This window comes from Carassius gibelio, chromosome A1 (genome assembly GCF_023724105.1).
Source record: "Carassius gibelio isolate Cgi1373 ecotype wild population from Czech Republic chromosome A1, carGib1.2-hapl.c, whole genome shotgun sequence".
Classification (NCBI taxonomy): Eukaryota; Metazoa; Chordata; class Actinopteri; order Cypriniformes; family Cyprinidae; genus Carassius; species Carassius gibelio.
This window is the reverse complement of record NC_068371.1, coordinates 37027739-37053894: the sequence shown is the minus strand read 5'-3', so window position 1 is coordinate 37053894 and position 26156 is coordinate 37027739. Positions and strand designations below refer to the sequence as shown.

The 26156-nt window shown below is 39.6% G+C and overlaps 3 protein-coding genes across 7 annotated transcripts; 2 read left to right on the top strand and 1 right to left on the bottom strand.

The window, feature by feature from the left end:
* The first annotated feature begins 713 nt into the window (after window positions 1–713).
* LOC128020029 (centriole, cilia and spindle-associated protein) lies at window positions 714–4610 on the top strand. Of its 3 annotated transcripts, none has more exons than XM_052606554.1 (4): window positions 714–882; window positions 1440–1812; window positions 1932–2233; window positions 3335–4610. In XM_052606554.1, exons 2-4 carry the CDS (start codon window positions 1449–1451, stop codon window positions 3512–3514), a joined length of 846 nt encoding a protein of 281 aa, XP_052462514.1. In that variant the 5' UTR covers window positions 714–882; window positions 1440–1448; the 3' UTR covers window positions 3515–4610. The 3 variants fall into 3 exon arrangements, with proteins under 3 accessions (XP_052462514.1, XP_052462524.1, XP_052462505.1); XM_052606564.1 differs by having other exon boundaries at window positions 717–882; window positions 1420–1812; XM_052606545.1 differs by having other exon boundaries at window positions 717–1354.
* A 1672-nt stretch (window positions 4611–6282) lies between these two features.
* Window positions 6283–10259, bottom strand: LOC128020008 (rho-related GTP-binding protein RhoU-like). Of its 3 annotated transcripts, XM_052606512.1 has the most exons (5): window positions 10059–10258; window positions 9750–9951; window positions 9479–9537; window positions 9317–9346; window positions 6283–8552 (listed from the first exon to the last, which is right to left on the bottom strand). In XM_052606512.1, exons 1-5 carry the CDS (start codon window positions 10059–10061, stop codon window positions 8076–8078), a joined length of 771 nt encoding a protein of 256 aa, XP_052462472.1. In that variant the 5' UTR covers window positions 10062–10258; the 3' UTR covers window positions 6283–8075. The 3 variants fall into 3 exon arrangements, with proteins under 3 accessions (XP_052462472.1, XP_052462465.1, XP_052462482.1); XM_052606505.1 differs by having other exon boundaries at window positions 9750–10259; XM_052606522.1 differs by lacking the exon at window positions 9317–9346 and having other exon boundaries at window positions 9750–10249.
* A 10028-nt stretch (window positions 10260–20287) lies between these two features.
* LOC128020001 (delta-like protein A) lies at window positions 20288–26119 on the top strand. Its single transcript, XM_052606493.1, has 11 exons — window positions 20288–20828; window positions 20923–21222; window positions 21319–21379; window positions 21459–21716; window positions 22486–22546; window positions 22636–22766; window positions 23004–23173; window positions 23297–23513; window positions 23605–24439; window positions 24550–24784; window positions 24900–26119. Exons 1-11 carry the CDS (start codon window positions 20775–20777, stop codon window positions 24903–24905), a joined length of 2328 nt encoding a protein of 775 aa, XP_052462453.1. The 5' UTR covers window positions 20288–20774; the 3' UTR covers window positions 24906–26119.
* The last annotated feature ends 37 nt before the right edge of the window (window positions 26120–26156 follow it).

The following is a 26156-nucleotide window of genomic DNA, read 5'->3' as shown; positions in this document are numbered from 1 at the left end:
ACAAAGTCTTGTTATGACTGTAATCTGACAACTATAAACCATCTGGGCTGTTTAAATGGGCTCTAATGGAGGATAATTAATGGATGACAGAAGCATTACAGTAGCACTGACAGTCTTACAGTTTATAAAGCAATCATAATCTTTATTAGTTTATACTTTATATAATGACACTCAATTAGACTGATTACTTATAAACCCCTTAGGAATAACAGTACAGGTTTAATACTGAATTATTATCTTCTTTATATGGTAACTTTTGATAACTTTAAAGAAAAACGTTTTTAAACCAAAGTACTCTAGTATGTACCAATGCACCATACCACCATAAAATGTATTGCTGTTGAAAAGTACGAGCTAATTTGGACTGTTTGACCAACAGTCCCAAAAAAAAAATATTCCCATACCTCATATTTGTTTCATATTTAAGTTCAAATATCTTCCAGATAGACAAATACCTTTTCTGCGCATGCGCTGAGAAAGTTTCATCACTTACAAAGAGAGGAAAGAAGTATACAGACAGTCACCTGATGTTCTCTAGCCATTTAGGAAAATTTCGAACGACAAACTAACACCACAAATAATGAACAACTTCTATCCACTGGAAAAAAGTAGACGATTCTAATCAAATTAGGATCAATTAAACGGTAGATTGGATTGTGTGTGCGTATGTGCGCATCAAGTGCTTAGGCAGTCCGAGTGATGTTGTGCGCATGCGCACTGTAAATCACCAAAGCTGTAATATCGCCGAGGCTTGTTTTTCTAGTACGCAGCAGGCGCTCAACAGCGATGGATTGATGGATTTGGAATCCACAAGGATACAAGAATAAAAATGTACGACTTCTTCCAACGCTAAAACATTAGGAACGGAAAAGAAAGGAGTGGGTGAGTTTAAAGCGCTTACGTTTATCCGAGTCAATGTTTACCTACACACTCAGGTGAAGACAGACCTGTAAACATTGTGCGCTGCCGCCCGAATCAGACTGTTTTCTTCAACTAATAGATTAGCAACTAATATTTTCATGATTTTATCCAGTTTCTTAATAACAATAAGTGCGATTGCACCTTTATTTAATGTAATGTGTTGTAAATAGATTATGATTAAGCATGCATAAGCATGCACGGCAGCATCGTCGCGATTTATCAATAAACGTGTATTAAAAACGTCCCAAGAACGTAATATATGCTATTTAGAAAGATCGGATGTAGCATCGGCTTATGTATTATGTAAAGAATATAAATAAATAATGTGGGCAGTGGGCTGTAACCTACTCTAAGAGCAGGAATAACGATACATGCATCTGATTGCAATATTAAAAGCATCGCAAGCCACACTGTGCACTTCTGAGAACAGATGGTGAGTGATTCGTGAAGTATGCGGACGTGCATGGACAAGACTGACACATTATTATTGGTTATTAGGTGCTTATTTCATATTTCAGCAGGGCCAGATGTCTTCCAATAACAACATCATGTCCAAGAATATCCGGACGGAGTACATGAAGAAGTTCAGAGATCCCAAATGGGAGACGTTCTCCAAAAGTTATGAGGACTCTGTGAAGTACAGACTGACGCGGAGGCTGATGGAGCAGACACACAGACCGTTATTCGGGGACAGATGGGAAAGCGGGTCCGACTCGAGCGGCAGATCCAGTCCCAAACTGAAAGACGGGAACGTCTTGAATGCCAGACACTACAGCTCCTCATCAGAGTCCAGGAAGGAGAACGCAGAGGTGCTGTCCTCCTGGAAGCCACAGGTGAATGGAGAAGTTCACACAGATACGAGTTCAGCCGGGGAAAGCTCTCTTCCCTTGGGTATGTTCATGTCCTGCAAGCCTCAGTTTGTTGGAATGATTAGAAACCTGATTTATATTGTCCTTCGAACAAAGTTTTATATTCCTTTAAACAAAGTAGTATCTTTGCTTTTATCGCAGAAAATGGTTATAAAGATGCAACTCCTAACGGACCATCAGAATCGAATCTAAAACGGCGACAGAAGCACCGTGCGCCCCGTTCAGAGCCCTGCTACCCTGATAAAGAGCTGGATAGTGACGAATCTCAGCTATCTCTGTCAAGAAAACCATCCAGGGCCAAGAGCCAACCACCGGGCAGCAAGGAGCGGACGTCCAACCGTGAGAACAGACGGTCTTTCATCCGTCATGACTGGGCAGAGAGGCACATTGAGACCAGGGACAGAAGGACACCAAATATGAGAGTGTCAGTGTCCGCTGGAGAGGTGAGGCCTGATGATAAAAACAGCTTTCTGAACTGAATCTGATATTAGAGGCAATGCAAACTACTCTCACTTTCAGGACCTTATACAATGTTATATAAAGGCCAGTTCATTACCTCAGATGATGACATTTGCCATGAGAACGTTTTGTAATATATATATATATATATATATATATATATATATATATATATATATATATATATATATATATATATATATATATATATAGATATATATATATATATAAGAAATATGTTGCTAATATTGGTATTACAATGAAAATATAATTGTAATATAAAATATACAATTATATTTTAGATTTATAATATAAAAATATATATTTTTTAATACATTGTGTCAGACTTTATGACCATATATTAAATAATTAAATTGTAATTTTTAATTAAACGTTTCAGTTTATAATGATAACACTAAATTTGGCTAAAATGTTTTATTTTATTTATTTTTGCTGTATGGGTAGCCATTAGCAGAAATTAGTTGCTAATAATTTTTATTACACATCAACTATATATATATATATATATATATATATATATATATATATATATATATATATATATATATATATATATATATATAATTTTTAATAAAATATCTTTTATATATTAAATTTTTTTTTATTGCTCCAATGTTTTTTTTAATAATATTTTAAAAAGCTGCACTGTATTTTCCCCCTGCATTGATAGGCATTAGCAGAAGAGAACAAGAGTGTGTTTTTAACAGATTTGAATGAATGATACAAACAAAGAGGAAGATTTTGATGTGACTAAACAGCCGAGTACTAATCAGTGGCATGAAGCGCTGTGTGACATCTGACTCTGTCTGTGGAAGCGGTGAATTATTCAGCGTGGAGCAGTGATATCCTGAAGCTTCAGCCATTTACCTTCTCTGGTATACAGAGGTTTAGTAGCTTAAATTAAATTTATGCATTTAGCAGATGCTTTTATCCAAAGCGACGTACAATGCATTCAGGCTAACATTTTTTACCTAGCTTAAAGAGCTGGATTTCACCAGTGTGGAAACGGAAAATGAGTCGCGTCAGAGCTCCATGAAGCTGAATTAATCCAAATTCATTTTCAGATACATCGGGCAGACGTGGGCGTCCAGACAAGAAGAGAGGTCAGAAAAGGTGGACGATCATCAGACCGGCGGCGGGCGAGATCAGCTGACCTGGAGAAGTCCAGAAGATCAGCACTGAGTGTGAGGGACGAGCGCTGGACGACCGAGTACATGAGCTGCTTCTCTGCTCGACTGAGGTAGAGCCGTTTCTATCACTGATGACGCCGCAAGAGAAACATCCAACAACTGAACGAAAAGATACATGCACTCCTTTAAATTCAATATGATATTCAGAAGTTCTTTATAGAAGAATATAAAGATTTCTTTCTGATGCTGGTTACAATCACTTTGTCATGAATGCATTTAAGGACTACTACACCAAAACACGTCGTATCTCAAATACTTTGTTTTTAATATTTGTAGTATCTTGTTTCTATTTATTATTTATTAGCTTTTAATGAGCATTTTATGTCTGGTGTTCAGCGTTTGGTGGGTATATTAGATGGCTTCTGATCTTTTGTCATGATTTTTAACATGGGCTGCAGGGATTTAATGATCAAATTATATTTTTGTGTGGACCAAACATTTCATGTAAGGATGAGTGGTTTGTTTCTGACTATGATTGTTTATTCTGATCTTTCCAGAATGTTATTGTCATTACGATGTCAGCTGTAAAACGTACCGTTCTTCTGAATGTGTTTGGTTTGTTTTAACTAAGGCCGTGTTAGGAGTGCAGTGCTGTGCAAGTGTTTCTTCCTCCCTGATCACCAACAATCAATTTTAATCCACTTTTTGCACAAAGATGTCAAGTAATGAATATTTCAGATGGAAAAAATAATTGAGGGCTAGTTGAAGGCCATCATTTGATTCTTGTGAATGTGATTATTTATCCTGCATTAAGTTATTAGAGCACAGATCTGATATGAAAAATACACATTTAGCTTTTCTGTCATATTTAAAAGGCATCAGCACTGATGTCATAGACACTTTGAATGCGCCGTGACCCTTTACTTTGCTCTTTATCTTAATAACTGGTTGCCTGTTATCTGGACTTTTTTTATTCTCTTATACACTTGCTTATCATTTCATAAAAGGAAACTCATTGGGTTTCAGGCTACTTACATTGATGTTCTTGAATGTAGTATATGAAATATGCTAACTTGTTGATGTTCCCCCGGCGATGTTTACATTTTGCCCACTGTATTTGTACATCTGAACATGCACAGCTAGATATATTTTCACCTGCAGAACAGAAGTACTCTTAATGCACTGCAATGAATAAACTCTGTTTGAGTAACAGCGTGTCCCCTCCATATTATGTTCAGAAATCACAGTATCATACAGCATGTCGGTATAATTCTTAAGGTATGAATAAACACCTTTTGTGTTGTTTTGTTCCAGTTTGGACACAGATTTAGTTTTTTATAATGACATTTCTATCCAGAGTATATTTTTAATCGTTAATGTGTTTGTATATGTCTGATTTGTTTGGACCAAATGGGGTCCAAAAGTCTAAATCCACTAGTGACATTACTATTTTTTTTAATAGATGTTTTATTTCATATTTTAAAATGAGTTCATAATAACAGCATAATAGAGTGTATTTAGAACGTATTAGCATTGGAGATGCATGTGCAAATCATTTCATAATTTCATCATCAGAGTTCATATGATCACTTGTACTAAAATCAGTGCACAATCTGAAATATTTCTTAGACCTTTAGCATCACAACATGTTGTTTCAAACATTTCCAGAACCATAAAACTTTATTACCAAGTGAGAGTTATTTGTAGATTTCCAGTGTGGTCTTTTGGAGCCTGATATGTGTGTGTGTCTAATGTTTAACACTCCAACAGGTTTTCTAATGAAGAGTTTCTTCACCCGTCCAGCTATTTGCACGTATGCCAAGAACTGTCCGGCACCTCTGACCCCTGTGCTGAGGTTTAGTCTGGAGCTGCTGATGGACACTCATGATGTGATGTATGTCTTTGTTATCAGCTGGCTGTTAAACAGCATGATCAGAAGTGCTGACGTGCCTTTGTGATCTGTTCAACCGGCACTAAAAATAGACACCTGCTAAAAGTCTAATCTCACTGACAGCTGCACGTCTGTGCAATACCACAAAGAGAGTGTGTGTGTGTGTATAGATGAGCCAGAAAGTGTGTCTCCAGAGAACAGTTCTGTTTTACTGGTATAATGTGTCTAAACAAACATTTGTTGGTAGTTTTCACATCAGAAGCTGGTGAATCTGTGCCGGGTTCAACTTTAGACGCTCGTGTTACACTTGTGCACCTCCTTCAGTTACTCTGATGAACAGCTGTTTCCATCCCACAGCTGTCCACATTGATCTCCAGCACCCCGCAGATGCTTCTGTTGACCACTGGACCAGCAGATTGTGAAGGTAGCACACAAATGCTGATTAATTATTAATGTTGGAAACCTTTTTTGCTACTTAATATTTTTTGGAGCTATGATACCTTTTTCGAGACTCTTTGATGAATAAAAAGTAAAAAAAAAACAGCATTTATTCCAAATAGAAATCTTTTCTGACAGTATAGGTATTTACTTTCACTGTTACTGTTTTTATGAACTTAACACATTTTTGCTGAATAAAAGTATTAATTTCTTTCAAAAAATCTGAACGGTAGTGTTTATTGTTCCAAATGGTCTCTGTTTTGAATAAAGGCTGTTCTCATGAACTCCTGAGATCAGGGTGAGAGCAGCAGCTGTCGTGCTGCAGGATTATTCCACATGTGCTGAACATGTGTCTGCTGCTGTCTGTCCAGATCTGAGGGAGTGCAGCCTTCACCCGTCCCGTCTGAACGGAGCCGCTGCATCTGTGCGCACCCTTGAGAGAACTAACATTCACTAAAAAACACATGAGCTCAATAAACCCTGAGCAAATGTGAAGAAAAATGACGTTAGTGAAGAGAAAGGATTCTGCAGCATTTCGAAACAAGCTGATACAGACACTTAATTAGCTATTTTATTGATTTCAATGACATTCAGACCTTCATTGTGACTTCTGTAAGCACTAATGCAGACACACAGTAGATGCTTCAGGTTGGACGACCTTGACCTCATGGGTTCACCTGATCTTCAAGATGTAACTCAACAGTGTCCTCTACAGGTGAAGCTCCAAAAACACTCTGCTTCCAGCACCATCAGACTGACAATGAAGTCATTAGATTTAATACTACTGACAAGTGACAAAACATTGTTTCCAGTCATGGCTGCTGGAAATAAACATAAGTAACTCACACTCAAGAATACCAGTTATTACAGGAGTTATCAGAAACACACAGACTACGCTTCAGTGAGTCCTGCTGATCACATCGTCCTGGTTCAGTGGGGAGAACTGAACCGCTCTCAAGACTTATGTACTGGTGATATCCGCAGCAGGTGGGGGTTGAGGTCAAGAGATCCTGTGAGGGGAAAACCAGTCGCCATCTGCCCGCCTAATTCCCACAGGTGGCTTCTGTCTCGACCCATTACAGGATCAGCAGCAGCTCTGATAAACTCACCTCGAATTCATCAACGTTCACTGAAGAGTACTGAACGGTTCGGTAATGACCTAAAAAATCATTATCATTTCTAAATTCTTTCTAAAAAAAAAACCTCAAATTTAATGCATGCAGCTTTATACATTTCTTTAGCTCGGATATTAAAACATGATGCTAGCAATGCCAAAGCTATGGTTTTAAATGCAAAGGAATGCATGAACTGATAAATGTTGAATGCAATAATACACCAAATGCATCAAAATCTAAAATAGTTTTAACTTCATTAGATATATTGCAATTCATATTAGTGGTCCATCAATATATATTTTACAGTTCTTGTTATTCTTGATAAAGAGTGAAATGCTGAGAAGAAGCTCAGGAGTTTAGACCTCGTTAAACTTATGTGGCTTAAAACATTGAATTCAAGTATATTTTTGCACATCTGAATCTCATTAGTGTAGCAGCATCATCATGATATCAGAAGCCGTAAATGCTGCTATTTAAGGGTTTCGTATTATTTCAGTTGTCACCATTCAGATGCACTCAGAGCCTGCAGTAAGTGTCATTGCGCAGGTAACGGTCATCTGTGATGGTGGTACTTACATCCCAGATTACTGAGGGAAAAGCGTACCACAATGAGGTAAAGGAATCAGATCTGATTAAAGGCTTTTGGGCCATACGGACCGTTAACAGGGCCGTCAGAACAAGACTCGCAGGTGAAGTTCATTTTCACTGATGCAGATCTACTTCTAAACTCATTTAAATGTATGAGATGAAAACATGGTAACACTGTACTTCATAAAGTGAAGTAAAGAGTTGAAATGAAGTTGTAAACAAGACATGGTACCATACAGGAGTACAACAGGTGTAACGGAGACATCAAATCCCTCTCCTTCAGTCTGTTTACGGGATCAGCTAATCCACTGCTATGAATGCAGAGCACTGGGCCAAACGACACAAAAACCCTTCTGGGTCACAGGAATACACAACACACAACAGGTGACGCTAAATACGGCCCTCAAGCTCAGTCCTCACTGAGAGAGAAACAAAATAAATACATATGTAGTTTACAATTCATAATAACTGTTGCCTATTTGAATATATTTTAAAAAGTAATTTTTCCTGTGATGCAAATCTGGATTTTTTAGCAGCTATTATTCCAGTCTTCAGTGTTGCATGATGATCTCTAAAATGTCTAGTGAACATGAACTGACCCTGTTTACTTTCTTAAAGCATGTTTTCATTATTGGATTCTCCATCACTGAAGGTCAAAGCTCTGGACGCAGCTCAGTTTCCTCCACCATGTTTCTGAGAGCTGTTTGATTTTATCTGGAGTTTTTTCTCTTAGCGTGTGCTTTTTCGGCCACGCCGCCTCCTCCGCGTGCTGCATGCTGGCCAAGATGGCGCCGTCGAACACCTCCTTCAGGTTCTTCTGTGTCAGCGCTGAGCACTCAGCAAACGTCACGGCACCGATGCTCCGGGCGCACAGTCGGGCGTCCTCTCCGCTCACCGGTTTCTCCTGGCTGTCTGCGAGTCGGATCAACACCTGGACGTCCTCCTGTAAGTCGCACTGGGTGCCCACGAGGATGATGGGAACTCCCGGACAGAGGCGATGAACCTCAGGGGCCCAGCGGTCCATCACGCTCCTGAAAGAGGATGGAAGGACCACGCTGTAGCAGAGCAGGAAGACGTCAGCATCACGGTAACACAGTGGACGGAGGCGCTCAAACTCGTCCTGAAAACAGGAAGAAAAGTGAGCCAGCTGATGCATTTTACTTAATGATTTAAATATTGTGATATATATTTAGTAATATATACCATATATGTGACCCTGGAGCACAAAACCAGTCTTAAATCGCTGGGGTGTATTTGTAGCAATAGCCAAAAATACACTGTGTGGGTCAAAATTATTGATTTTTCTTTTATGCCAAAAATCATTAGGATATTAAGTAAAGATCATGTTCCATGAAGATATTTGGTAAATGTCCTACCATAAATATATAAAAACGTAATGTTTGATTAGTAATATGCATTGCTAAGAATTAATTTGCACAACTTTAAAGGTGATTTTCTCAGTATTTATATTTTTTTTTCACCCTCAGGTTCCAGATTTTCAAATAGTTGTATCTCGGCCAAATATTGTCCGATCCTAATAAACCATATATAAAGCTTATTTATTTTGCTATTTCGAAAAATTGACACTTAAGTCTAGTTTTGTGGTCCAGGTTCACAAATTACCAAGAAGAGCAGCAACAACTTGCATCATTTTCTCCACCTTTGCAAGTTGCATGTGCTTTTCTATTTACAACACAAGATATCCAGACAAATGATGCATTATAGAGTGACACTTTATCAGTCTGATGAGTAAGTTCTATTACTGTGAGCTGAACATCACAGACTCGATCTATGTGACAGTCACACAGAAATCTACAGGACTCTGTGCTAAGAGGATACAAGGATCTGATTCTAACAGTAGGTGGCGCTCTTCCTGTTGCTTACATATCGAGGCTGATCTGCTGCCCCCCAGCTCTGCCATTCAAAGAACAGAGAGAAAAAGAGTTCATCCATCCATCAAGATGTTGACAGACAGACAGACAGAGAGACAGACAGATGGAGACAGACAGACAGACAGACAGAGAGACAGACAGATAGATAGATCACCTGTCCTGCCATGTCACACAGTTGAAGTTCAACTGGTCTTCCATCCACCACAACCCTAGCTGAAACAGAGAAACACTCAAATATTAATCTAATCGAATTAATATCAATTAAACATAAAGCTGAGATAAATGTAGCTATTAATGATCAATTACCATAACATATCACGTATAAGATGTCAAAAATCCTTAACAGGTCTTATTTTACATGTTAACATATAACGGGGACCAGGTGCGCACTTCTAAAGCAGTAGCCTATGGATATTTGAGTTTACCTGTGAAATGATCAAAGGCCGTGGGAATGTGTTCCGCCGGATATCCGTTAGTGGTGTAGCTGATGATCAGGCTCGTCTTCCCCACCGCTGCATCCCCGACCAGCACACACTTGAGCCGGCGCTCAGGTGAATTCAGCTGAAGATTCGCTCGCGGCGGAACCGGAGGCAGACCGTCGTCTTCATTTACCGCCTCAGCCTCGTCCTGCGACGGCATCGCGTTTTCCAGTTAACAAATGCAACTTTAGTGGTTCAAAACAAGCCCGTGGCCGCTGTCAAGACATGATAAGTTCAATAAACGGCTTTATTTACCATTCCTTCATCGCTAAAGACGGCGCTGAATCCCTCGCGCACCTGCTGCGTTCTCTCTCTCGCGCTCTCCGGTCGAGCTCGAGCGCGCGCTCCCGCGGCAGGTTGACTGACAGACGAGCATCTGCTGCAGTAAGAGGATTAATGCACGACACATGCGCGCGGTGTTGCGTTTCACTGAGCCGCGAGACGCAGAGCTGGAGGAGAGAACGGAAAAGTCGGAGAACACATCAGAAAAGTCCTCTAAAATAATCCTTTTCGCTTTATAAAAGTATAACACACCAAAAAGTACCACATAGAATCATAGATAGATAGATGGATGGATGGACCAAAAGCACAAATATCTCCTGAATAAAATATGAGGTCAAGTGATAAATGATGTGAAAGGTCAAGGATGTGGTGACATGGAACAGGCCATCTTGGTTATGGTCTAAACTCGACTAAATAGGTTAAAGACGTGCACATGAATTCTCTCAAAAAGTATAAACATACTACTAAATCTAGTGATTTGATATTTATAACACTGTTTTGATTTCATATCTACTTCCCTAATGCAACATTTTCAGTGATTATGATGAAAAATAGCAAGCTGATGCATGTCTCTTCTTCTCCTCCATTTATCAGGCTCGTGTAGCTCAGTGAATCTGCAGCTATGAGCTGGTGCCATCTGTGCACCCGTGCAGCCACCAGAAGGCCTCAACATGTGCTGATGTAAATGGAGAGCTCAACTTTCCCAGGACAGAGCTGACCCTGGCAGCCGCCCTCACACACAAACACACACGCGCACACATGCGCATTTATCACACCATCAAAGGCACCTCACGCCCCTGATCCACACACACACACAGAGATCGGCTGAAAACACATTTGCTGGGTACAAGTCCATCAAACACCCGTCAGATCATGGCCAGATAAGACCAGATACCAAGTTACCAACACACACACACACACATATATACATTTCTTAGGTGTGTTTTTGTGTCAGTGCATGTTCACACAAGTGTGGATGTGCATGCATGTTACACATCTATGTGGGTGAATATCATGAAACCTATCAAGGAAAGTCCAAATCATATTTCACCCTAAAATTGTATTTATATTTATGCATTAAGCAGATGGGACAGTGTATTCAGGCTATACATTTTTATAATATGTATAAAATTATATGAACAAAACTATTTTTTTTCTTCATAAATTAAACACATTCACTTTACTGGTCATTTAAATCGATATAAATTTCAAATGACAATATTAAATACACTACAATTACATCAGTTATTCATACATCATACATATATATATATATATATACACACACACACACACACACACACACACACACACACACACACACACACACACAAATATATTAAAAGAACATATTAGCATTTTAACACATCACATCAGAGTAATGAGAATGAGAAAAATGCATTATGGTAATACGTTTTTTCCCCCCATATGCTAACGATCATTATTTAATTTATTAATTTATTGCATAATGGCAATAAGAATTTTGGAGTTATGGTAATGATAAGTATTTATTTATTTACTTATTGCATTATGGTAATGAGAATTATTTTATTTGTTGCATTATGGTAATGATAATCTTTGAGTTATGGTAATGAAAAGTATTTATTTATTTATATTTTGTTTTGCATAAAAATTATTATATAATTTTACAATTATTATATGTTATATATTTATTTATTGCATTTCCATTATTATGGTATTTATAATTATTTTTAACATTATGGTAATGATCATTATTTTATTTAATCATGGCATTATTTGCTTTACGATAATGATAATTATTGTATTTCCTTATTGCATTACGTTGATGAGAATTATTTTACAATTATGGTAATAAGAGATATTTTACTTATTTAAAATATCATATTATATATTATATATTATATATTATATTTACATATTATATAAAATATATCTATAATCTAATTTAAATTTCTTTAGTTTTGGGGGGGTGAAATGTGACCTGGGCATATGAGAGTCACTGTGTCTGAATGTGTACATGTGTGTTGACGCAGATGTGTGTCTACACACACAATGCTTTCCCTCAGGACCCACAGTAGTGTGTGTGCAGTGGGGGAGGACTCTATCTTAATAGTCTCAGTGTGAAATAAGGGGCCGGATCATCTGATGGTTAAAAATGATTAGAAGAGGAAGGGTCTCGCTGGAACACAGGACTCTAAGCTGAGGAGGGAGGCACGCATAGAGAGATTCCCAAAAGAAAGAAAGGAAGAATCAGGGTGGGAGGAGAGGGATGAGAAAAGACACAGTGGATGCAGAGGGGCGCCAGGGCACGGCGATGTCACACACTTTTATTGTGCCTCAGTCAACAGGCGTGTGCCATGATGTGTGTGTGAAAGCACAGCCCTGCTGTCCGGCTTTGCTTCAGAGCATGGGAACCAACTGAACACACACTCCTAATGACCAGCATGCTGCTTTTATTATAACACACACACACACACACTCCTAATGACCCCTGTGCTGCCTTAATAACACACCAACAGGCGTCATTAGATTCGTCCACATAATGGCATTATCACACAGATCTGCAACAGGACAACAGATATATGGCCACATGTGTGTGTGTGTGTGTGGAGGCCATCATCCTCATGTGAGTTAATGCAACATGTTAGTTTTAAGTTTTACATGAATGGTTTATTGAAAATATTTTTATTGCTTACATTTATTGAATTTATTTCTTACAAGTGTGCTTTTAACTAACAAACTCGTGCACACACACACACACACACACACACACATGTATATATATATATATATATATATATATATATATATATATATATATATATATATATATATATATATATATATATATATATATATATATATAAGGTGGGAAAATGGTGAAGCAAAATGAAGCAGAAGTGTGTGTACACTCCTTAAACTATAATTTTTGGACAATTTGTTTCAGTGAGGCTCAATAAAAAGTAATGTTTGAGCACCGCACAGAGAATTCAGCATCAATAAAACATCAGGTCACTAAACGCCTCCTTCGCACATTAAATAAGTCTTCATTCTCTATAAACTTGAATAAATGACACAGTCGCTCTGGAGTTTCTCTTATTATCTCATAAATGGTTGCGGAGTCTAAAGTGTGTGAGCACAGGTCACTCCAGAGCCACGGCCTCCATTGCGTGCTCGACTTCGTCTTCATTAAAGTTTCACGAAACCATGCCTTTGCATTTCTGCCTGTGAGCTGAGGTCAGGGGTAAGAGAGAGTGTGTGTGTGGAGATGACCACTCCACAGCAGCTGTCTGTCCAGCTTGCAGGGGCATCGGTACACAAAAGCCCCTCTCCCCTGGGGCAAGACTCACAGGGCAGGGGTCTAAGACCTCTACAGAGAGAGCACAAGAGCGACAGAATGCAGGAAAGCCAGAGAAAACAGTGGAGGAAGAGAAGGCTGAGTGCTGAGAAAGAAAGAGCGCTTCACCCTCTCACCTTCAGGACCCCTGTTTGTCCCCGAGCGCCCCACGTGTAAGAGAGAATTCCTGAAGAGATCACAACAGGTGCACAGTGGAGAAACGCTGAAATAAAAGAGAAAAACAGAGAGAGAAGGGATGAGAGGACAACAAGACACGCAAGTCCAGCGTGACTTAAAAGAACCAGGTACCATCAGATATTTAACATTCAACATTGATAAATCAGCATATGAGAATGATTTCTGGAGAATCTTGTCACACTGAAGACTGGAGGAATGATGCTGAAAATTCAGCTTTGCATCACAGGAATAAATTTCATTTTCAACAATATTTCACAGTATTACTGTTTTTTTCTGTATTTTTTATCAAATTAATGCAGCATTGGTGAGCAGAAGAGACTTTTTGAAAACCATTTAAAAATATGTTTAAAGTGTAAATAATATATAATGTTTTTTACTTAAAAATATCAACATTAATGTAATTATTTACAATGTTAATTTATAAAATTATATTAATGATGACAAATTAAAAATATATATATTACAACATATTTATTATTATTATTACTATTAAGTTTCTGTTTTTACAATAAAACATAAATTGTATATACATTACAATTAACTATATAAACTAATAATTTTGCTATTTTTTAAATAAACAAATATAATAAAACACACACACACACACATATTTATTATTGCAATATATTTTTATATTTATACAATAATTTAATGTTATTTAATACAAAAAAATTAAGTACATATTAATATTAATATTATATTATATTATATTATATTATATTATATTATATTATATTATATTATATTATATTATATTAATTACTAATTATATTGTTGATTGAATATCCATCATCACTAATCCTCACTAAACAATCCTAAGAAACACAGGGGCTGATTTTCAACAGTTACTGAGATATTTGTTTAAGGGTGAATATAAACATGAGCATCATGGTGTGTGTGTGTGTGTATACGTCCCTGATCTAGAATCATATCTGATGTTGAACAGAGATGGATGAGATGTCAGAGGATGGCCTTCGACCGCTGACTCCGGATCAGTGCGTGCTTGGAAAACAAGTCCTTTTGTGATGAAGCGCTTCCCACGAGCTTCATCTTACCACCGACACACTCAACACCTGCCACTGGCTTTGTCTTAAAAGCTAAACTTAGTTATTGTGTTTTCTGTGGCTTTGGTGAGGGTGGGTCACTTTTGGAGGGTGTGACGCTGACATTCAACACTCGATTTTGTTACAGAAGTGTGTTGGAGAGTGTGATTACTGTACCTGCAGCTCTTGTAACATACAATCACGCACCATGTGTTTCATCCACTGGGACACTCGAGAGCATCACATCACATATAAATGAACATGAATGCATGCAATACACCCCAAACACACACACACACACACACACACACACCTGTGTTGTCAGGGTTGTTTGGAAATGAGCAATCATCTTGCAACAGATTGTTTGGGCCTGTCTGAAAGATAGTGCTTATGACAAAGGCTCATAGTGAGCTTGTGTCCTCAGGGAATGTGTGGTTGTGTGTGTGTGTGTGTGTGTGAGGGGGTGATGGAGGTATAGAGCAGGGGGTATAGTTACTGCCCCCTCCTCCTCTTTTACCCCTTTGTGGGCCTTCTGAGGAGGATTGAGGAGGTTAAAAGGGAGGAGAGGGAGAAGAAAAGGAGGATGGGGGATGTGTGAGTCCTAAACACAGGTGCCTACATCTGTTCATCCTCAGGGCAGATGCTGCTAAAGAGAGACAGAGAAAGAGACAGAGAAACTCTGATGGGCTTCATTTTCAAAACAAAAGCCTGAAGTAAGTCAAAGGTTTGGACACACCTACTCATACTTCATTATTACAGTTGTTCACACTTTAGAGTGATAGTAAAGTCATCAAAACTACGGGGAAACATATGTTATTAGGTAGAGACCAACTAAACACTCCTAAAAATAAAGGTTTGAAAAGTGGCCTTTTACCATGATTCCACAAAAGGACCATTTTGGTCAAAGGACCTTTCAGTGAACATTCAGTGATTTTTTTTTTCTTCTTAGTGTGAAGAACATTTTAATGATCTGAAGAACCTTCTTCCACTATAAAAAAAAAAAAAAAAAAAAAAACTTTTGTGGAATGGAAATATTCTATGGATTCTAAAGGTTCTTCATGCAACCATCAATACCAACGAATAAACTTTATTTTATGAATGAGAGAGGAACATTATGAGTGTTATCGGTGCTTTTCCTTCTCTATCCATTTTAATTAAATTCAGTTTATACACATTTTATATTGTGACCCCAAAATGTATTTGGATATTTTAGTTACACTCAATGTCTGAATATTGCTGCTTTAGAGAATAAAAAACATTAGAGCAAGTGTCTGTAAAAGATCTTTTCTCTTGGTAAACATTCACTTTTCTTTATTTTTTTGCTCAATGTCTTTGAATAAGCTGGTGTTTTAGTGATTTTTAGTGGATGTGTGAAGTCAGTTATCCTCAAATTCACATTTATATATAATATTAATGCAATTAAATAATTGTTATTATTTTTAAGTGCATGGTCCCACATTGGCCACATTAATCTGACTGGCATACTATTTTAAAATAAACGTGCTTCTTTAAAATGCCATGTTCTTATGGACATTTAGACATTGACTTGGGTCTCAATAATTTTGGGGCCACTATATTTGTCTACAAAAGCAATTTATCAATTCATCAATAAGCCGTTAGCTAAAAAGGTATTTGCAATCATTAGTTAGTGGAAATCATAAAACTAATTTATACAAATAATAAAATTAAAAACAACAACAACAACAAACACGAATCAACACGTGGGATGAGAGCACAATGCATCGAAATCTTTAGCGTGGGGATCGTGGTGTCAAAAATGCCTATGATTTGTCAAATCAATATGTTGACAGAGAGACGGAGGTCGATATGTTGTGGTGGCCGGACGCGCGCATCAATCCCTGGAGCCCTCAGCAGATGTGTTTTGATACGCGCAGGCACGCGACAAGCGTCAGCTCCCAAACGTCCACGCCTGTGTCCTTACGCTCGCACACACCCACAAACAGACGCACGCGGGCGCAAATAAGAGGATCCCCGCGTAATTATTGAATGATTGTATCCCCTCGGGGGCCCCCGAGAGAAGCAGTGAAGCCACGACCACCAGGTCCATGGCAACGGCGCATGATAATGAGCCTCGTGGTCAGAGCGGGGGCGCGCGTGGATTGTTCTGCGTGCCCGCGGACAGTTGGTCAAAGTAACACGACCTGAAACAATGCTCGGACCACAGGTAGCCTGGTAAACACGCGTGTGCATACGTGCTTTCTGTGAGCCATAGAATAAAGAAGCGACTACAACACTTATTTCTGATTGCAGTGTACAAAGTCAAAACTCTGGGGGTGTATTAGTAGGCCTAATTTTATTCTTATAGGCTATATATATATATATATATATATATATATATATATATATATATATATATATATATATATATATATATATATATGTATAAATATATATATATATATATATATATATATATATATATATATATATATATATATATATATATATATATATATATTTATTATTATTATTAATTACAAGTATCCTTGGTAGCGCAGGTACATCAAGGAGACGTCTATTTGACATCTGCATTTACAAGATGTTTAGTGTTTGCTCATCTATCTATTAGCTATAAAAGCAGGGTCAAATTTCGTTGCGCGAGACATTGCGCTAAGAAAATTCCCTCCAATGCGCATTTCACAACAGAGATGTTTAAAATCCCCTTAAAAATAACCAACAGCCTCCCCAGAAGTGGACACTGGTTGCGCGCGCATCTTCTCTCTCTCTCTTTCCCTGCTCTATCATCCATGTAAGCTTCTTCAGTCTAGCGCCACGGTTTTGTAAGACACACTGTTGCGTATCAAATCAGATCCTCCAACCCCTTCGCCGATCGATAGGTCGCAAACAACATTATAGCCCCTAATTGTGATCCCCACACGACTTCATATGATCGATCCCGTGTGATGCGAGCCCAGCTTAGGTTCCCACGGCCGCCCATGTGCTGTCTAACTCCGCTGGGACTGCAACACTTCTGGCTTCGCCTGCGCCATCTGGCCCCTGCCGGCCCATACCGTTACAGGTTCTTTAGCATGCTTCTAGTTCAGTTTAGACGCAGGGTAGCGAGTACACACACACACGGGCTGAGGGAGGGAGGAGACAGGCGTTTAGTCAGTGGCAGATGGTGTGTAAGGGTCTGGTCGCGTCTGAAGGCGTACCATGGACCCCCTTCAGTGACTGTCCCCCGAGGGGCTTCACAATCAATAAAAAACGAAAGCGCAAGAACAAGAAGCGCGCTAGCCGGGCTCAAGTTAGGCTCCTACAGGCTCCAACACTTCAACTATAGACTACTCTCTTCACAGCTTGTTCATTCCAGAGGGGAGAATCAGCGAGCAAAACAACCGGACCAAAGATGTGGCTCAACTCAAGCACTCATTTTTGCCTTGTATACTGCAAAAAAAAAAAAAAAAAAAAAAAAATAGAGAACTGAAAAAAAGTTAAAGTTAAAGCAATGTAAACATATAGGCTAGTAAAATGGTTACCTTTAAGTAACAAAATATTACAAAATATATATGGGAATAAATACATTTGTAAATAGTCTATAATGTATTGTGAAATGTGTATTAAATGCAATTTTGACTTTTACACTTTCTCTTATATAGGCCTACATACATACGTACAGTAGATACATACATATATTATATACAATATAATATATATATATATATATATATATATATATATAAAGAATAAGTAGTAAAGAAGTATTAACTTATAATGAACTTTTAAGAAAAAAAATACAAAAATAATATGCAAAATCATAAATAAAATGTACATGAATTACCTGTTATTTCATGAGGAAAGAATAAACTAAATCACATTTGTTGAGCTTTATTAAAAAGTTATCTGTATTGGTGTGTTGCATATTGCACTATTGGTTGTGTTGTGTGTGGGGTCTGATGGCATTTTTATGGGTCACACTTTGTATGTTACTAATCATAGTTGCTGCAGGTGAGGCCAATTTGATAAACTTTTTAAGTCACCATGTGACCTTCTATGTACCACCTGTGGTGTTATCAGAAAGTTTTACAGTTATAAATGGATGCAAAAAAAGAAAAAAGTAAATATGTAAGGTTGCTTGGTATTTTAACTTGAGCCTATATCTTTAATTGCATATGCAATTAGTAAAATATGCAGTATACATTCAGAACATTATCACACAGTTTTTACATTAAAATTCACAGCCTGTTTTTTTTTTTTATAATAAAATTGAACAGTGTAGAAACACAGAACTAGTATTAAAAATAAAGGCTTTATACATGATGGGAAAAATAGTAATGAAACTGTAAAAAAAGCAGAAGTGCTAAACTCAAACAGGGATTAATTACAGAAAAAGAGGAATGCCATCTTTTCCTTGCCAGCAAAGTTTCACTAAGATTCCATTTTTTTTCCACAGAGAATTTGGCTCATTTAAAGGTTGGTGGATTAGAAATACAGAAAGAGCTCAAAGCATATCTTAACACAGTGATGTAATTTGTCTCACTTGTGTTTGGTTACTATGGACCTCAGGCGAAAACCTTTGTGCTTAAGAAAATCGCACTTAAATGAACGACCAAATTAACGCCCCCCATCACCACCCCCACCCCCAGTGCACACGCGCAAATCTGCCTCTTTTTTTTTTTCTTTTACACACACACACACACACACACACACACACACACACACACACACACACACACACACACACACACACACACATACACTTTTTTCAAACAACGAATACTGGCATGGAAAAAGAAAATCGGCTAATGTAAGACAACAGTCCGGCATCGAAGACGTTCAAAAGAGCAACAAAAACAAACATATATTTATTTAAATGGACTGCTGAGAATAGAACGATAAGGAGGCGATTTGCTTGTTTTTGTGAGATCGGTAGCGCAGGTGCTTCCTGAATTACCATACAGCTGAGAGCAAACTTATTCGGCCTGCACACAATAGAGGAGCGCCCCGGGGATGGCCACGCGAGCAACACACACACACACACACACACACACACACACACCAACAAGCTAACACACACTCATGCACACACGCGCGCGCGCTTCGGACTCTTTTACTGCACGTGTTTAATACACTCACTCACACACGCTCTCTCTCTCTCTCTCTCTCACACACACACACACACACAGCGGAAAAAGGAAAGCAAGTGGAGAATTTGGCCTCCATACAAATGATGCGTATTCTTTTGTGAGTTTGCCTGACGCGCGCACAGTAGCCCGAGGAATGTTTTAGACACAAATCAGGAGTCTCCCTGAAGCAGGAAACGCAAAGGGAAGTAGACATTTGTTGAAAACTTTTTGAGGATTCATTCCTCAAATGTGCTGGAAGCGAACTTTTAGCTTAGTTTAATTATGCCCAAAACCGCGTTTTATAACTCGCTGAGCGAATAAACGAACACAAAACTATCAGCTCTTTGTGTCGCATTGTATGTGTTTTCTAATGCAAATAATATATCTATAGGCCTAATAAATAACCTAACACCTAAATCTTCAAGTTGTAAATGACCGTCACTTTTACGCACACACGAGCAGCGCTGATGTGTTTGGGAGAGCTTGGTTGGTTGCAAGGGAGCTGCATTGTAAAGCGTGGGACAGATTGGGGGTAGTGGTTCATTAGCATATTATTACCCCGGCATGTGGCACTCCGTATAAAACTGGCGGCAGGCGGCCTCGCTCCAGATACAAACACACACTGTCCGCTGGAGAAGGACGTGAGGAGGGATGCTGGAGCAGTGACGAACTCTGGTTTATAATCAGACGAAGCAGGAACTAAAAGAATACACACGAGCATCTTTTCAACTTTTCTTCTCCGACTTCTTAGGATTATATCATTCCGACGGAATTCAACAAGTCTTTATATTTCAATCTGGGACTTTTCAGTTTGTTTTGGACACACTTTTCCGGGGAAGAACTGGGGATTCTGTTGCTTTGTGCGCACTTGACATGAAAGGGAACTGCATTCACGCTCAGTCTCTTTTGAAAGCAAGCCTCTTCCAATGAATCAGTCGCAGAAAAGAAAAGGCTTTTAATACGAGGGATCCCCTGGCTGATCTGGGAGCATCCAAGTTGCTCAAAGACTTTCAAAAACCTATTTATTAATTATTTATTAATCATGGGACGCTACTTACTGTTGCTCTTCTCCATCATGTACATGCTGCTCTGCCAGGTAAGACTGACTTCTCACTTTTGTCTGAATCTAAAGCAATGTGTTTACTTCTATGACATTTAGATCTAATATTCAAGCACTGATTCTTCTCCAGGCGTCTTCCTCAGGCGTCTTCGAGCTGAAGTTGCAGGAGTTTTTGAACAAGAAGGGTGTGCAAGGCAACAAGAACTGCTGTAAAGGTGGACTGACCACACAGTACCAGCAGTGCGATTGCAAGACTTTTTTCCGCATCTGCTTGAAACATTATCAGCCCAATGCTTCTCCAGAGCCGCCCTGCACCTACGGAGGCACCGTCACCCCCGTGCTGGGCTCCAACTCTTTCCAAGTGCCAGATACCTTACCGGATGGCTCTTTCACCAATCCCATCAGGATGAATTTCGGTTTCACGTGGCCGGTGAGTACTGGTGCACTGACTTTGCCTTTGACAAGTAATTCAGAAGTAATATTCAGTTTATTTTCTGATGGACAAATCTGTTTTTTGCTATTGTAGGGAACCTTTTCTCTTATCATCGAAGCAGTGCATGCTGATTCCAAAGAGGATCTGACAACAGGTATGTGGGCTCATAACAGTAAAAGATTGTTAATATGAATATTTTTGAACTCCATGACTGAAAATCATTTTCTATGCAGAAAACCCAGAGCGCATCATCAGTACCATGACCACACAGCGGCACTTGACTGTGGGCGAGGACTGGTCCCAGGACCTGCACAGCGCGGGTCGAACCGAGCTCAAGTACTCCTACCGCTTTGTGTGTGATGAGCACTACTACGGCGAGGGATGCTCTGTGTTCTGCCGGCCCAGAGATGATGCATTCGGTCATTTCACCTGCGGAGAACGTGGAGAAATCATCTGCGACGCCGGCTGGAAGGGCCAGTACTGCACAGAACGTGAGTTAAAATATTGTATATTAATATAGTAAAAATTGCATAAAATCCCATCAGTTTCCCTTAATGTAATGTTGTTCGTTTGAAAATGTAAACCCAGATTTGAAAACACTGTATACAATTTATTTAGAAAAGAGAGGGAGAAAAAGCAAAGTTAACGGTTACAAACAACTTGTAACTAATACCCCCGCCCCTCACACCCACACTCCCCCTTCCAACCCACTCTCACAACACACCACTTGATTTATTCCAGTCGGGAGGAGGAAAGTTTTTAGGAATAATCTCACGCGTGCCATAAATTTACATGCTGGCGTCAGATTGGTTGCTCCCAGAGTGGACCAGCTGCTGATTGGCTGGCGTAGGGGAGGTATTGTTTGAAGTGGGCAGCTGCCGGGAGTGCGCAGACAATGGAGCAGCTGTCGCCCGCTGGCCGCGCATACACCAGCTGTCCACTCTTATCTTCCCTACCCAGAGACATTGAGAGCACAGGAGGGAGAAAAAAAAGTTTTAACCCACAGTGAAGAGAGGGTGGAAAGAAGGGTCCCCTTGTTTGTGAGCACCCTATTGTTGTCATGTGTTAAGCAGAAATTCTTCAGTGGTGATTAGGAGATTTTAGTATTTTTTAGCTAGAGAGAACACTAATAGGTTCAAGTGACACAACATCCCTCTTCATCCGACATAAAATATCCTAGTTAGAATTTTTGGAAGACGAAGTTAAAATAAGAAAATGTGCCTCCATGATCCTAATGCAGGTGTTTTGTCCTCCTTACAGCAATTTGCCTCCCGGGATGCGATGAGGAGCACGGCTTCTGCGAGAAACCTGGAGAGTGCAAGTATGTTTATTTCAATGTTTATGAATGCTATTGAAACCACCTTCAGGATTGATTTTCTAATTGGATGATTTGTCTATTTTGTGCATCAGGTGCAGAGTGGGGTTTAAAGGCCGCTACTGTGATGAGTGCATACGTTACCCAGGGTGCCTTCATGGAACCTGCCAGCAACCATGGCAATGCAACTGCCAGGAAGGCTGGGGTGGCCTCTTCTGCAACCAGGGTAAGAGAGTGAGCAGAGCAAAAGAGACACAAAATATCAAAGAAAAGCATTTAGAATGGCCTTGAAAGACTAAGGAACACAAGGATGTTGGGTAGAGAGGAGAGAGGCTGGCTGAAAGAGAGAAATGGGATAAATGTTTGAGCATGCAGCAGCTGTCCAGCTGCGGTGCAGCCATGTGTCACTGCTTTGGATTGGATTAATCCACATGTGCTCAACATATGTCCACCTCTGTTACAGATCTGAACTACTGCACACATCATAAGCCCTGCCTGAATGGAGCCACTTGTAGCAACACCGGTCAGGGCAGCTACACCTGTTCCTGTCGGCCAGGGTTCGCAGGAGCCAGCTGTGAGATCCAGGTCAATGAATGCACAGGAAACCCCTGCCGCAATGGAGGAAGCTGCACTGTGAGTGTAAATGTTTGAGAACATGTAAATTAGACTCAGCTACTATGTACATACCAATGCTTTTGCATTAAAACACTCGTTCTTGTTCTTTTGCTAAGCATCCCGTTCCTTTTGCGTTTATAGGACATGGAGAACACCTACAGCTGTACCTGTCCTCCTGGCTTCTATGGTAACAACTGTGAGCTTAGTGCCATGACGTGTGCAGATGGGCCATGCTTTAATGGTGGACGCTGTGCAGACAACCCTGACGGTGGGTACTTCTGCCAGTGTCCCACAGGATTCGCAGGGTTCAACTGTGAGAAGAAGATCGACCATTGCTCCTCCAGTCCATGCTCTAATGGTATGATGCCTGTTTGGATTTGAACTTCATGAATCTTTGTGATTAAAAGTGGTCCAGAATCTCATTCTCTTCCTTTATTTACGATCCTCAGGTGCACGCTGCGTCGACCTGGTGAACTCATACCTGTGCCAGTGTCCTGAAGGGTTCACGGGTATGAACTGTGATCGTGCCGGGGATGAGTGCTCGCTGTATCCCTGCCAAAATGGGGGGACTTGTCAGGAAGGGGCCAGCGGTTACATCTGCACGTGCCCACCTGGATACACCGGACGAAACTGCAGCTCACCTGTGAGCCGCTGTCAACACAACCCCTGCCATAATGGCGCCACCTGCCACGAGAGGAACAACCGCTACGTGTGCGCTTGCGTTCCGGGATACGGAGGACGCAACTGCCAGTTCTTGCTTCCGGACAGAGCGTCTCAAATTGGCAGCGACATTCCCTGGACTGCTGTGGGATCGGGAGTCCTGCTGGTGCTGTTGTTGGTAGTTGCATGCGCCGTGGTGGTGGTTTGCATTCGCTCGAAGGTTCAGCAGCGCCGAAGGGATAGGGAGGAGGAGGTCGCCAATGGGGAAAACGAAACGATCAACAACCTCACAAACAACTGTCACCGTGACAAAGACCTGGCCGTAAGTGTCATCGGGGGAGCACCTTTAAAGAACATCAACAAGAAGATTGATTTTCACAGTGATCACGAAGACTTGAGCATGACAACAGAGAAGGAGAAGAGGAGCTATAAGACACGACATGCGCCTGCAGACTACAACCTGGTGCATGAAGTAAAATACGAGATGAAGCATGAGGTGAAACTGGAGCACGCTGGGAAGGAGATGGCGGCAAAGGAGTTGTCCGAGAGCTGCGATGACATAAAGTGCCAGTCTCTGCTAGATTCTTCCGAATTTGAGGAGAAGCGCAGGAAACGTCTGAAAAGGTAAAAAATGTGTTTGAGTATTCTTGTCCAAGATAATTTTTTTTTAAATAAACTCGGTGTTCTCTCACATTTAGGCATCGCTAACATGCTACTCTCTTTTTTCTTTAAAGTGATGCATCAGAAAAGTCCAAATATTCAGAGTCAAGGTATTCTGAATCAAAGTACTCAGAATCAAAGTACTCAGAATCAAAGTACTCAGAATCAAAGTATTCCGATTCGCTGTATTCCGAGCCAGCATGTGCGTCGGCATGTGCATCAGCATCCACGTCGGCTTGTGTCGACACCAAATACAAATCCGTCATGGTGATGTCGGAGGAAAAAGATGAATGTGTAATCGCAACTGAGGTGAGTGTCACATGTAGTTGACTCTACATTATGCAAAGTATGTCCATTTAGCATTCTTACCTTGATTCTGAGAACTAACAGACGTTTTGTTGTCTTTTCCCTTTTCCCATCTCAGGTGTAATGGGCCTGCAGGAAGCCGATGCTCATTCTGTCCTATGGGAGACATTTTGAACTCCCTCAGAAAATGCTGCTGCTCGAAACCTGGTGGAAATGTCCCACCTCATGACTACTGCTGCTGAGAAACTAAGACTGATTAACTGATATTCAGGATGAGCTGGTTCTCTGTACTGAAAGAAGCACAGGCAGTGGCGGCCTGTAGGCTTGGAAACTTGCGGAAATGATAATGGTGGCAGGAGTTTCGTTCAAATTTCAAATGTAGTTGTAAAATTGACCTGTAAAGCCATTTTTAAGGTGTTGGACAATATGTGTCCATATTTAAATATTTTTTTAACGTGAGTTCATCACACGAAAATGGCATTAGGAAAGAAGTAACAGAAAGAGAATACAAGAAAAGTATCGCAGTGTTTTGCCATGTGATGTCCAATAATGTGTCAGCACTGTGGCAACGTTTTAGCAATATTTTGGCAACATTTGCTGGTTTTTCCGCCAATAATTCCCACAGGCTTTTACTGTGCCCAGAGACTGCACCAAACATTAAGGATGTTAAGGACGTAGTTTAAAATAAATGTGCCACAAATTGTTTTGCCAATGACTGTCTCTGTGACACCGTGGCAAAGTTGTGGTAACATTTTAGCAATATTTTGGCAACATTTGCTGGCCCCACAAGTCAGTGTACAAGGGACGGTGGATGTTCAGCCATACTGGCCTGTCTTGCACTGGATTAAAATGTCACATGATGTCATATCCTGTCACATGACCAGTGGAATCTATGTGTAAGTGCTCAAAGAAAATATCTCAAAGTCTTCCAAGCCTCCTTTTTTTTGCATTATGGTTTAGAAAATGTATGTAATTTTTTTTTCTACGTAAAAAAATATGTTTTGTGTTGTTGATGATGATTAATATCCTTGTTTATATGTTTTTTATTTTCCTTTTATAACAAGAGTTGTATGATTTAAGTTAATTTATTTTTATTTAAGTGTATTTCTAAATATTTGTAATGTTTTCAAGATTATTTAAGTTTGCGTTTTTCCTAAGTTGTTCCTGTTACTTGCAAAGGCACTTCGGGATTGCTGGGATGTTTTGAGAAAAAGTTATTTAAAGAAGGATTGTAAAAAAATGTTTTTAATGCTATTGTTTTCATTAACAGGCTTTTGTTTGGTTCTCTTCTGAATGAAGTTTTAGCTTAAATTATTTTTCCAAATAAAGATTATGAACTATCAAAAGTATTTCATTGTTTTATTACCCCCACCAC

Excerpts from the sequence above, each read along its gene's own strand:
- LOC128020029 (XM_052606545.1), top strand. Across the intron at positions 1,813-1,931 it reads GGAAAGCTCTCTTCCCTTGG|AAAATGGTTATAAAGATGCA; the intron begins GTATGTTCATGT and ends CTTTTATCGCAG. Across the intron at positions 2,234-3,334 it reads TGTCAGTGTCCGCTGGAGAG|ATACATCGGGCAGACGTGGG; the intron begins GTGAGGCCTGAT and ends ATTCATTTTCAG.
- LOC128020008 (XM_052606505.1), bottom strand. The coding sequence starts at position 9,963 with ATGCCGTCGCAGGACGAGGCTGAGGCGGTAAATGAAGACGACGGTCTG. Across the intron at positions 9,538-9,749 it reads GGCCTTTGATCATTTCACAG|CTAGGGTTGTGGTGGATGGA; the intron begins GTAAACTCAAAT and ends TCTCTGTTTCAG. Across the intron at positions 9,347-9,478 it reads TGTGTGACATGGCAGGACAG|AGCTGGGGGGCAGCAGATCA; the intron begins GTGATCTATCTA and ends TTTGAATGGCAG.
- LOC128020001 (XM_052606493.1), top strand. The coding sequence starts at position 20,775 with ATGGGACGCTACTTACTGTTGCTCTTCTCCATCATGTACATGCTGCTC. Across the intron at positions 23,514-23,604 it reads CTCCAGTCCATGCTCTAATG|GTGCACGCTGCGTCGACCTG; the intron begins GTATGATGCCTG and ends TACGATCCTCAG. Across the intron at positions 24,440-24,549 it reads CGCAGGAAACGTCTGAAAAG|TGATGCATCAGAAAAGTCCA; the intron begins GTAAAAAATGTG and ends TTTTCTTTAAAG.